Here is a 13557-nt window from a genome sequence, read left to right as displayed (position 1 = left end):
TTCCAAATACTGCTCTTGCATTTACTGGGAGAAAGCAATGAATACGTAGAACAACCCACAAAAACAGGAGATCTGCTTCTTTACTTCCACTGGGGTTCCAGGCCATGAGCCCTTACACCAATCCATGGAGCTGCCTCCTGCTCTTACACACAATAATCCCTTTCAATCCTTCTTTACCTTCCAAAACAATCTAGAAAGATACAAGTGTTCTACCAGGTATGTGATACACTTTGCAAAACAAACAAACAAACAAAAAAACCTACAAAAAAACCAAAGGGGTAAAGAGCTGGGAGGGATGCAGAGGGTTTTGGTTTTTGCCCCTCCCCACCCCCCCCAACTGTCCTCCTATTAATCATCTCACATAACTGCTGCATGGTTTTCCACAAAGCAGGACTAGCTACTTAATCAGTTGTTATAGTTGCCACCCCTTCCATGGCTGCTGCTTTGTACAGAAACACTGAAGCCTAAGAAAGGCCGGTTGCCCAGCAGAAGTCAAACGCCCAGGCTTATGGATCCTGCCTGGCAAGGTGTCTTGGCAAATCTCCAGAACCACAAAACAAAGTAAAGCCAGCCCAGTTTTTCAGAAGGTAACAGAAGGCAGATAGTGCACATATTTCATTAGAGAGGATGTTTCTTTTTCCAAATATTGTATTAAGATAGTGCCCTGTTTGCCTATTTCTGTCGACATCTGCTCTATAATACAGAGAATGATAGAAGATCAAAGATTCAATTGTGCAAGAAAAAGAGCATCTTAATAACATTCTTTATGTCCTACAGCAACAGAGATCGACTTTAAAAAAAAAAAAACAAAAAAACAACTTAACAGCTAAGAGAACAGGAATATTCATACAAAGACATTCTAACAGAAGAAAAGCATGCAGAACTACCTCTAGTGGATAAACAAACTAGGATCCCTGTTTGCAGACTGTTCTCTATTGAGCTCCGTCCTCAAAGCCTCCCTCTCTGGCTTGGTCAACAATGTTTAAGTATATCTCAGCTGGGTTCCATATTTTTATATGGAACCCCCTCAGCATCCTTTGTTCATCAGAACTTGAAATATTGGGAAATGGAGCAGGTGCATCTTTAAGGCTCATTTTGCTTCCAGCTGTTTCAGATGCTACCTGGGAGAAAGTGAGAGGCAAGTCATTTAAGAGTAGACTTTTTTGTTTGTTTGTCAGTGATTTTCCTTCAAGTTCCTCCTTTCAAGTCATCAGTGCCTTCTAAAGATTCAGTCCCCCACCTCCTCTGTCTATAAAGAAATAATTTGGTATGCATTTTAACTCCTTCCCAGTCTTCTTTTGGGCTAGGGCTCTGCCCATCTGCCCTGTCTTTGGAAGTGAGAAATTAAAGCCACACAAAACAGCCACTCAGTTCTCCCAAACACTTCCACAGTACCACAGCAGAAGAGACACTGTTTCACTGTGGCACTGCTTGTACAAAGCTGAACATACAGATAAGTAAGGAGTAAAGTAACTCAGTGCCCAACAAGCTACTGCGCATGGGGAAACTGGACAAGGCATTTCATTTTCTCTTGTGTTGTCTTCTCATTCATAATAACATCCTTTAAGACATCTGTTAGAGTCCTGTAGCATTAATGGAAATGGAAAAACTCCAAAGAGAACTCATGGGTTTCTGTCTTTTTCCCATGAACTGAACATTATGGAATTTTAACAGATGTTCTACTTGGTCATAGTTAATAAAATGAATTATGCAGGAATTAAAAATCTGGCTCCATTTGCTTATATAAGATCTCAGCAGCAGAAATACATCCCCATTAAGAAATTCTAGAGGATTTACAGTGCATTTACCACTACTCCTGTCTCATTATAAGATGGCAGAAGATTGTGCAAACCAACTTTCTCTTGTTGAAAACATGAACACCTTTTTTACCTGTTCATTGCCTGCTCTTGGTAGCATGATTCAGTTTCCACACCAGTGCATGCTGGTACACTTTGTCCACAGGAAAGGACGATTTTCACTTCGATTTGCTTTGGAAATGACATCATGAGAATTCCACATCTTTTCACAGCCTCCAATTTCTACCATTTATTCAGAGTCTTAGTCAGGCACTGAATAACCGTACTGGCATATTGTGCTTTGTCACAAAGAATCTCCTCATAGAGGATGGGTGCGTCTTTAAGGCTACCACTGCAAACAGAATGACTCTCCATGCCTTGATCCCACTTAGATTTTAGGGCTGGTAGTTCAGAGTAGGTGAAAAAGGCACGGCCAAAACTTCCAAGCATGCACTCATGCTTTGTTCTCCACAGAGGTTAACTCAAACAAAGCTATACCCAAATATGCTATTTGGAATTATATGTACATTTAGCTATCTTTTATCTTTTTTTACTATCTGTCTGCACAGAAAGTTGCCTGATGAGAAGGAGGAGACATAAATGAAAAAAAAAAAAAAAAAAAAAATCAAATGAGGAAACAACTACCACACCAGAAGAGAAGCAGCACAACAGCTAATGCAAGTTACCTAGAACAGAGTAAGTCTGTCTTGAAAAGATCTACAAACACTATGGAAAAAAAAGGAGAGATTTCAAGATTGCATTGCCTTTATAAACAATGAGACTCATTTCCAAGCAGCTGGCAAACAGATCTTTGTCCGGGCACTGAGACCTGCTTTATGCAAGATGCAAAACCTTACCCTGATGCACCAATTAAACCTTTCTTAAAATCTGGCTCAGTAACTTTGTCAGTCAAGCAGCTCACTGTTTTCAAAGCATCAGCACCCACAGCTGCTTCTATTACTTTTTTATAAATGAAAAGCTGTGCACTGAAATCCTTCTAACCAAAACTGCACTCCACTGGAACTAAACAAAGGGGTTTGCCTAAGTAAAGAACCTAAACGTACCAATGAAATCTATAAGCATAAAATTCAGCTGAGTCTCCATATGCTATGCAGCTACCAGGATGAGTCCAATAATGAATATAGATGTTTATCTGAAAATAGAGCCTTTCCTTAAAGAAAGAAGTGTATTAAAATGGAGGGGAAATATATCAAGATTAAACATGGGGCTTGCATTATTTCAAGCTGAAAGTTCAGTACTCAGTTCTTACTGGATATTGCTTTACAATAGTTTGTGTCTAAAAATGCAATGGTCTTAACAGGGTGTTAAATTCAAAGGCTGTATTTCATTTTATTTTTAAAAATATCACTTACAATTTGTTTCATTTTGAAAAGAAAGCACATTTCACTTGGTAATCATTTATTTCTCATTCCATTGGACAGATTTACCCAAAAAGCAATACTTCAACACAAATCAGTTCTGAAGGATCTTTTATGAACAGACGTAATGGAGAGGACCCCATTCAATTTCCAACAAAGTGCTGCCGTTTTGAGAAAACAAAGTTATCTCTGCAGGGTCACACACTGTGCCATGAATATGATCTGCAAATTAATTACCACCCTGACATATGTCAAAACAAATTTTAAGGAGAATAGTACCCAGTTGTAACCATGTGTTTTATCTACCTGTTAGTATGCAAAATCTGTATTCAATGGCATCCAAATTTATTCATTTATTCAGAACTCCTCAGAGAAATCAAGACTCGCTGGCCTTTTTTTTGCCCATCTTCAACTGAAATCGGAGCGAACAACACATGTTTAGTGAGCCAGAAAATAAGTACAGGATGAAGCTGTGGTGGGGGTTGCATCTCACAAAAGCAGGTGTCATTTCTGCAAAAATAACTAATTTCTGAAACACTCAGAAGTGCTCAAATAAACTGCAGTGCATTGTCATTTCTCAGCACTTTAGGAAACACTAAATGTGGGATTTCTTATTTTAGGCAATATCCATCTTTATGCTGCGTTGCAACAAGATCTGGCCTAAAAACAGTTTTCAGTATGAAGAAAGGCTTTTTAAAGTAGAGCTACCGAATACAGGCTTAAAAGCCTCTGCAGTTAGCTTTGTGATCAATGTAACAGAGCCAACAGGTCTGGAAAATGGAAAAAATAATCCAAATCTGACTTATTCGGTTGAGTTATATAAGAGGAGAACAAATCTCCACATTTCACACTGAGCACAGTAAGTAAAGAACACTTTATGAGAAGCAGCTGCTATGTTTTCAAAAGCAGCACACCTTGTCTCTTTATTTAAGGGCACTCAAGGTGCAACTTCTACTTTGTCAAGAGATGACCTCCTGAGATACCATTTTCTAAGCAGTGCTGGATGCACTGGTGTATGTCAATGGACAAAAGAAATCGTTGCACACTGACTAATATGAAACAGCCCAGAAAAGACCATGTATATTTTATAGAAATGTTACTGTTAGGAAACGTTTTATATAAAAACAAACAAACCCAAAACAAAGTTGCAAGGAAATCATAAGGGCTAATAAGATGTGATAAACAAGAGTTGTTAAGAAGTCACTCAGATGCCCATATTCAATGTCTGAAGTCAGAGAAGCAAATGCCATCAGCCTGCATGGAGACTCCTGTGGGGAGACCTCAGTTGCCACAGTTCCAGATACATGAGAAAGCACCAACAAAAGCTAAATTCACAACTTGAAGCCACAAGGGAACACAACCAACAACAGCAGGATCAGAGCCTCTGCCCACACATCAAATTCAGCGTGCCCAAACCAGGGCAACGAAATGCTACAAGTGAGCTTTTCTACTTCTTTTGTAATGAGTCTCTTCAGTTCACATAGGGTATCAAACACTTGCACAACACTAAGCCTGCAATGGGTAGTACATTTATGAAGAGACTTGAAGTTTAGAAACTATTTTCTGTCAAGAATGCCAACATATTTTTAGCTTTTTTTTTTTTTTGCCAATAGAGAAGTACTCCTGACTTTAAGTAATACCACATCACATCCACAGACTGGATGACTAATGGCATTTCTTTCACACATTTGGAGGGCAGAGGAAAAAGAGTGTGCACAATCCTTCCTCTATAGAGATGACAAAATCTCTTGGCACCCACTGGCAAAGACATTTAAAGAAAGTCTAAATCTGTCTGTGCCAAACTTGGCTTCACACCACCAGTTCACCATTCTTGGCATTCATACTTCACAAAATGCAATCACAAGATTCAAGGAAGTTTCCAGTACTTTATGGTTTTCATCACATTAACATATACATTTCCACACTGCAACAATTGAGCAGGAACAGAAGCAAGTGACAGCAGAGTAGATGTGTGTATCATAGGTCCTTCTAATGCACATTATCAGAGTCTATTTAAATTAGAGGCTGGTAACTCACCTAGAATGAAATATGCTATACTTACAGATTACGGTTAGAGCAACTGAACTCAATTGTACTGCTATTACTTTTTGTTAGTAAACAAAAAAGCAAGGCAAAGGAATCAATGCTTAAAAAAGACAAGTGTATTTACCTCTCTTAATACCGTGCTTTTATAACCTCGATAAAGTCCTTGAATACCCTGTAAACCAACAAAAGAAAGCATCAGCTAGAGAGAATTAGTTTGCCAGAGACCACAATTTACTGGTGATTACAAAGCAAGTATTGCAGCCTTATCAGGTGTCAGACCTGAGCTTCTACAAATTGACTGTATTGATTATAACATATTTATGTATACTGTATTCTCTCATTTACAGTGCTAGTGGGTTTTATGCTCATTTCAAAGAGCACTGTCCAGAATAATCAGTGATAGAGAAGAAAATATACCCTACAGTTAAAACTAGAAGTGCAGGATAGCACAGTAACATTACATCAAACTCTACTTGCCTGATGTTAGGCAAGTATCCATTATCTAACACATTTTGAAGCTACTCCTCTTCCACTTCAGTAGCCTGATGACAACTTAAGATGACAACTTATATCCATCTCCTTGCCTTTGATTTTACCAAGACAAATACTTTGCATTTTTAACCAGCTGGGAACAACAAACAGTGAAAAATCACTTGAAAAGTACATGCACAATTAATATCTTATTGGACAATTCCTTGTGCATTTTTTCCAAGTCTTGCAGTTCTTTGGTCAGCAGCAAAGACAGGGAAAAGAACACAATTTGGAGAGCACCACCTTCTAGAACAGAATGACCAAATCACAGATTAAGCTCCAGGGATCCTCTCGTGCAGGGCTATCACAACAGTTTTCATTTAAAAGCAACTAAAACAACAAATGGACCATTAAAGAGTCATATTTATGTCTTCCTTTTCCTGGTTTTTCTACATGGAAATTTGTATAATGTATTTTCAGAAGCCATTTTCTTATGGAATACAGCTTGAAAAATGCCCCTTATGAGACTCATTAAAAACAGTGGTGAATAGTTTTTACACAATAAACAGCATAACTACTGAAAACATCACAAAATCTTTTTTTAATATATATACATATTATTTTTTAAGTTATCAATGCTGGAAGGAATACTCATTTCTCCTAAGGAGCCTCTCTGAAATAGTGCCTCTAGAACACCCTCCCAAAGTCTGTTCTACATCCAAGACTCTAAATACACAGACTTGATGTCCTGCTGTCCCAGACAAAGACCATTTATATACATCCAAATAGAGTTTGAGGATGCTTTTTTGCCCCTTCCTCCTCTCTTCTTACCTCCCCTTGCCTCTTACATAGGCACCCAATATAAAAAAAAGAAGTTGTTTAAAGTGTGCATGCTTAAGTGCACACACATGGGGGGAAGGTGGAAGTCAGGTTTCCTCACATATGCTGTCTACCTCTTTTACCAACAAAAGAATTGATGGAAAAATACCAGGAGAGCACTTCACTGCAGCAAAATTGAAGAAATCCTCCTGTACACGTATAGCATCAGTGAGAAGAACGAAGCAACTCCCTAGAGATGTGCCTCTGAACTCACCTCATGGTACAACGTGTGGGAAAGAATCCGAAAGGTTCCAGCAGAAGGTGAAACCTGGGCCCTTTGCTTGACAACTTCAGATGGAACCCGTATGAGGCACGCAACCTGCAAAAGAACAATAATGCTCAGACAGCAATTTCTTCTGCTGCCTCTTTCTCTCTTTCACAGATACGTCTGGAGTTTGTTCCCAGTACAGAAACCTGAGAAACTGAGAAGTGTTTTTTGTAATTATGAGTTGAACTTAAAAGCTGCTCATAAGGAGCTGATGCGTTTGTTCTCAAAGCTGTACACTTCCTGAAGAAACATTGTATGAACAGAAAAGTGTAAGTACCCTTGGAAATAACACTTCAGATTTTAAATTCCAAGACAGAAGAAGGTGAAGATGAAGAAAGTCACCGATAAAATACACAGTTTGAATTTCCCAGCCTTTCAGCAGGCACAGGAAGTTCTCCCCAGCTTTCACAGGCCTCATCTAGAGACTTAGGACTTAAACAACCAAACGTCCTCGATAGTTCCACTGTGCCCCCTAGTGACTGACAGCGAGAGACTCTCCAGTTGGTAACAGATGCACACAACACGTTCAAGGCTGAACACAGAACAAGCCCTGGGTTACATTCAAAGTGAAGCATTGGACTCATTCTTTCTGTGCAATTAACTAGGGAAGGAAGGCACATTTTGCTGGGTGTAATAACAAAACTAGTTTCTGCATAATAATATAACATAACCTAACTAGCTCTCGGCTTTACTGAGAACATTAGGCACAGTATTTAAGCATTCACTGCTATGATTTCAGGCTAGAGTTAAGGTTGTGTGAACATAATTTTCTGAAATGAAGATACTGAGATGCCAAAAAGTTACAAGCTTCATCTTTAGAAAAATGCTTGGTTACCAGCACACAACCATTTAGGAAGAGCTGCTGTTTTCCTCTGATAGCAGAGATTGCTTCAAACAGTGCTGGGATTGGTGGCCAAACACCACAGAAACTGCAGCCCTTCGCCAGGCCTTACACCTCATCAGTCCCATCTCACGTGGGGTCAGCAACTTGCTGTGCTAGATTTGGCTCAGAGAAGGGAAGGTGATCACTGAGTGCTTAAAATTAAGGGTCACCTAGGAGAAATCTGCATGTGTGCAATGGCAAACCAAGCCACTCACTTCAACCCACACATGCAGCAGAAACATCCTGCCACACTGTACAGATACACAAGTGCTACAGTAACTTGAATGATCACTTGTGAGTAACACAGCGTAAAGTTTAAGTTACAGTTTCACAAAGAGACTCAGAAAAAGTCTGTTATCCCTTTATATTCCTAGAAGTTTACCAGACAATATCCAGAAGTCATTACAAACAGATATAACTACGGTGCTCCTCAATTCTCAGGGTCAAAAATAACAAGTGACCCCAATATGTCAGGAAAATAAGAACTGTCAAGTTCTTTGATAGTTCAGCATAAATATTTATAGAACTTCATGCTTCATAACACTTCATGTCCTTATATTAGCTTTTTACTCCTTAAAAAGAAAAAAAAAGTGGAGGCAGGAGAAAAACTTTAAAAAGGCTTGGATGAAAACAATCTAGTCGACCAAGAGCAGGCAGAGAACACAGCATGGCTTTCTGACATCTGGGGTGCTGCAGTTTTGGCAGGAGAGAGGTAGCTACAAAGTGATGTCTCCATTTCCCCCGGACTACTTGGGGAGCCTTGCATTTCAATTTACCTTTGATGTTTCTCCAATTTGAATTTGAGCTTAGAAGGGAATCTCTGGCTGCACAAGAACAAAACCAGCGATTACGTTGTGCTGTTATGAAAGGAAATAAAGGCTCGTGTCATCCAGGCTGTCAGGTTGGCTCCATAGGGCACTTCTTTACTAGAAAAGCCAGAAGCTGCAACTGCTAACATCAGGCTGAAGGGTGACATTTTCAGCATGCACCTGAACTTACAGTGTGCCACCTTATTTGTTTCTATAAGTGTACCCTACTACCAACAACGATTCAAGCAGCCTTTTGATGTTAGTCAACACTGGTCTTCAGAAGGTATGCAGAAGTTCAGAAGTATGCAAAACTAATTTCACACATGTGTTCAGGCCAGGAGGTAAAAGAAAGTGACAGATCAGGACAGACAGATGCAAAAAAACTCTATTCCATTACATTCAGATCTGAATCACTTCAGTGCCTTCCAGGCAGCGCTGAAGTTAGAAGAACACAAGCAATGCACATTGCTACAGTTTGCTTTCTTAGCTAAAGCTCCCCTAAGATAACACTGCACTGAGAGAACACCTATTTAAGTATCCAGATATCTGAACACTGTAAGCAAATTGCCCCTGCGTGAGCAAGGATGAAAGATATATTGCATGGCTGCTCCACAGTATATCTCCACATGTCTGCTTTTACCTGCATCAGCTGCTAGCTAAATAAGTTGCTCTGCACATTACCATAAGTATAAAAGGATAAGATGAGTGAGGGAGCTAAGTTTCACTCCGCTGTAATCCACAGTAGATGATGCAGGTGCTCATAATTCAGGTGCACAAGGGCAGCTCTCCCCAGCCCATAGCTGCCCACACCTCGGGTCAGTTCCAACAGCAGGTGCTGGTGGCAGCCAGGGCTGCTGGCTGCAGTGACAGTACTGCTCAGTGCTGCACAGAAACACTCCTGGAAGGGCCCATGAGGAGACAGAGGCTACCAGGAGCAGGGCTAGAAACAGACACACGCTGGACAGCAGAAACAGAAACATGGAAAACAAACAGCAACACGACCTCTCACAGTGGGAGCCCATTCACCCCCTAATCACTCAGATTCCAGGGAGAATTTTCTTTTTGAACTCCTAACTGTTCACACACACACAGCCTGCGCCTTCACAGATTGGAACAGTACAACCCGACACACTCTGGGCATTCCTGGTAACTTCCTACTGCTTTCAGGGATGAGTTGATTAATTAACTTTCTATCAGACATCTGTGTAGATAGGAACAGCGGGGGTAGAAAACTGGGCCCCTGGGTACTTCAGCTTACATTAAGGCCTCTGACAACAGCATCCTATGAATAGGGCCAAGCTCATTCCTCCAAGCAAACTTAGAAGCCAGGCTCTCATCCAATCTGCTGAATGGAGCAGAAACAGAGAATCAGGATCCTAGTTCAGAGGAAAAATGAGTACTTCCCCATGAACTCCTTCCCTATTTACCAGGTCTTACAATATAGTGCTCCAGTTTTCAGTCTACCTCCAAAGCCAGTGCACACATCAGCAAACTGCATGGGCAGGAAGGGAAAAAAGAAAAAAGCTGAAGGATTTTTAGATTCAAGCTTGAAGAAAACAGCTTTGCTTCCAGCTGTAAATTCCAGTTATTAGTTTACACAACAAATATATAGAAGTGACAACGTTAGCATCTATTATCTGCCCAGTCTTTTAACACTACAGATAATTCTGAAAAACAACAAAAAAACACAAAAATACAAAAGTCCAAAATCATTGTCTGAAATCATTACCACATTGAACTGATGACTCAAGTATTCAGACTGAAATCTAAGCACATTTGTAATTCACTACCTGGCAATGGCCAGTTAGGAGACAAAAGCTAAAACAGGATTATTTTGTTAGCATTTATCTAGGTATTGCTAAGACATTCTATCTCCCCATTAAATGAAGGTAGTTTCTTCTCTGTCGGTTCTGGAAGAAACGTTTTAGTTACTGGCTATTTCCTGCATGCATCAAGGCTGCCATCTCCTGGTCAGATTTATGTTGGAATCAGACTTTCCTGGTTGCTCTGACTAATGTCTCAACTGACCCCGATGAACATTCAGTGCATTTAAAGTCTCAGAAATGCATTGAAATCAACACAAAGCCTTTTCATACATAATAATTTAAACATTTTGTTTCAATATATGAGAAACCTCATTTCGATTATCCACCTTTTGTCTCCATCCTTCATGCTCCAGGCTAATAACCATTTTCCACATGACTATATTTCGTGCATCACATTTATGCACTTATTATTAAGCAAATATACTAGTTTGAACACTAACCCTGTTGCACGATCTGTGCAGGAGATCTATCCAGAAACCTCTGAGAGAAGTCAGAGCAGGTGTTACCATTGCTGTTAAGGGCTTATGCAGGCAATTTGGGTATATGCACTGCAGGTGTTACTCAGAACTGGGGACACAGCTGGTACAACACCATTTGCAGCCTTGTACCTCTAAGGGAAGCAGCTTGAAAAAGCATTTCCTTATGCAGTCTGGCACAGATCAAGCACAGCAGATGATCTGGCTCACACAATTTGAGACTCCCATTAAAGTCTGAGCACTTTTAATAAGAGAGATTATCCATACTCTAAAGACCGAAGTGCAAAGACCAACAGTGCAACCCATCAAGATGCTGGCATTTGATGTGCTATTGGCTAACAAGCTGATCCATTCTCTGCACTAACAAGGGTGTGGGTGAGGATCAAGACCAAGTTTTTCCCACACAGTAATTAGCCAGCTTGTCTGCTGCAAAGGGGAAGAAGAGCAGTCTAAGGACAGAACTGTTCTGGAATTTATGAGTGCCTGGTGAAGCTTCTCTCAATGACTCTGAGTGAAGTCCCTGACTTAGAAGTTTGCTCTGAAAATGGGGTACAGAAACATGTGGTGCACTTCAGAAAAACTTTCCTAACACAGAACGTTGTATTTATAAAGAATGTTTGTTTTCCTAAGCAGGAGGTTAGCTTCAATGATTTATCCAGGTGGAGGCTTTAATTGATGTTCACCATATAAGTGTAATTTAATGCTTCAGACAAAATTAAAGGAGCATACCAGGGAAGAGTTATTCTTAAGCATCATTTGCATAAATTCTTAATCTAATAAGAATCTAATGTGCGATGCTGTACAACTTTGTAGCTGGAGAGCAAAGACATTAAACTAAACCTCAGAGTACCTCTGCAAGATAATCATTAAGCCATTCAGGAGAAAAAGCTGCTGTACAGAAAGAGCAAGAAGGGGCTGTGCCTTATCAAAGGACATATGTTTAGGCCACGGTGATTCTGGAAAGAAAATCCCTCTCTCACCTTATTCTTGACGGCCAGAAAGATCACCTGCAGCAACATAGTGCAGAAAAGCCAAGAAAACTGAACAACTCTAAAATCCAATTCAAGAGGAAGAAGCAGAGAATATTTTTGTTTGTTCTTTTGTTTTATTTATTTTCAGGTGGTTTCCCCCCCCTTCGGTTCAGTTTCATTGTAAATTTGCTCTGCATTAGCCCTGGCCACACTCCTGCTGACAAAAGCTACCTTACAGTTCAGGCTTGCTTTAGAGAAAAGCACTGCTTAAAAAAGGTTAATAACTGTGACTTAATCCAAGCGTGTCAGTTTCTGTGTCAGAAGCTCCCTTTAAGTAGAACGTATTTGCTTTCCCACTCCTCAGACAATTGAATGTAAAATTAAAACAAGAAAGATCATGAACTGCACAGATTTCCTTTGGAACTGAAAAAAAAAAAAAAAAAAACCCAAAATTTCATCTAAGTTCAAGTCAGAGTCTTTTGACAAGCTTAAAATCTGAACTTTCGGCTTTCCATGCCTCTCCCAACTTTGCTTGTAATTCATGCTTGGTTCTTCAAAGCTCACCAGGACTCTGTTCAGTTGAAAAAGTGAGTGCTTCCAATGCATTTTTATGAGATTAACAGAGTACTTCATCCTCCAAATAACTGTACCTAAACTCTGGCCACAACTGCTGGATTGGGAATATTCGATCACAGTGCAGGTGGCAGGCAAAGGCTGTATGTGAGATCTCAAGATGAACAGCCTAAGCCTTCCAACACCATGAAAATTGATAGAAGAACGGGAATAAGTGAAATTCACATTTGTGATTTGGTTTTATACTTTCTTTAAACAGAGAAGCTTGAAGTGCTGCAATTAAGACACGCAGCAGTTCAAACACCAGTTCAGCTAAATAATTGCTGCCCTTTATAACAGAGCAAAAAATGTAAGTAATTTGCTGTGAATCACAAGCTCAAGTAAACTCTTCCACACTCTTATCAGCAGGCTCTGCTACCAGCTAAGGCACAGTGGACGTGGAACACTGAAGCCTTAACACCTACTTCAGTATGGAAATTGTCCCCACACAGAACAGGATCTGCCTATTGTAAATATATAGTCAGCTCTCAGTTTCTGCTGTAAGTGCCAGCAAAGTGTTCATCTTTAAAATAATACCTCAGAATATGCTAATCTTACTTTTCCCCCCACACTCACACACAGCATGGATGTGCCCTGCCAGCTGAGTTACATTCAGCTCTGTGCAAAGCTGCTGGGGTCACAAACAGGTGACTCCACTCCTAATTTAAAGCCCACAGAGGGAATGTGTTATGACTAATGGGCCCTGGATGGGAAAGTTTAGACAACTGCCAAGTCCTCTGTCCCCTCTTTTCCTCCGACTGATACAATAGGGCATTCATTAATTTAACTGCAGTTTCCCTGTATGCTGGCAGGAAACATTTCTTCAAAGAGCAATCTCACCAGCAAGATCCCTCAGATCTCAGCACTTCCCAGGGCTTAAAAACATACAACTGTAGAGATGATACCATTCGCAGGGTCTGAAACTCTCTGGCATTTGGAAAGTAGGAGCTTCTGCACTAACATTTGCAACTTCCTCCAACTTTCCACCTTAGATGACTACCTGGAATTTGCACAACTGTTTTGCAGACTGTTATTTCACCCTTCATCATTGCCAAACCTAATCTACCTCCTTATTAGTGCTTTCCAGAGCTCCCTTCTTCCTGCTCCAGAGCATCATCCACACCACCACGCCTTTCTTTCT

At 40.2% G+C, this 13557-nt stretch overlaps 1 protein-coding gene across 5 annotated transcripts in view; it reads right to left on the bottom strand.

The window, feature by feature from the left end:
- SLC25A26 (solute carrier family 25 member 26) overlaps nt 1-13557 on the bottom strand; it is an 83867-nt gene that overhangs the window by 58726 nt on the left and 11584 nt on the right. For 4 of the 5 annotated variants that reach the window (XM_052678850.1, XM_052678852.1, XM_052678851.1 and 1 more), the window contains exons 4-5: nt 6786-6890; nt 5346-5393 (exon numbers count right to left, since the gene is read on the bottom strand). The exons of the other annotated variant lie outside the window; for it this stretch is intronic. In XM_052678850.1, the coding sequence (XP_052534810.1) occupies nt 5346-5393; nt 6786-6890 (153 nt within the window). The remainder of the gene's footprint in view (nt 1-5345; nt 5394-6785; nt 6891-13557) is intronic. 5 annotated transcript variants of the gene reach the window in all.

Source organism: Tympanuchus pallidicinctus, unplaced genomic scaffold (genome assembly GCF_026119805.1).
Source record: "Tympanuchus pallidicinctus isolate F22 unplaced genomic scaffold, pur_lepc_1.0 scaffold17, whole genome shotgun sequence".
NCBI classification, from domain to species: domain Eukaryota; kingdom Metazoa; phylum Chordata; class Aves; order Galliformes; family Phasianidae; genus Tympanuchus; species Tympanuchus pallidicinctus.
This window is presented reverse-complemented; position numbering and strand designations above follow the sequence as displayed.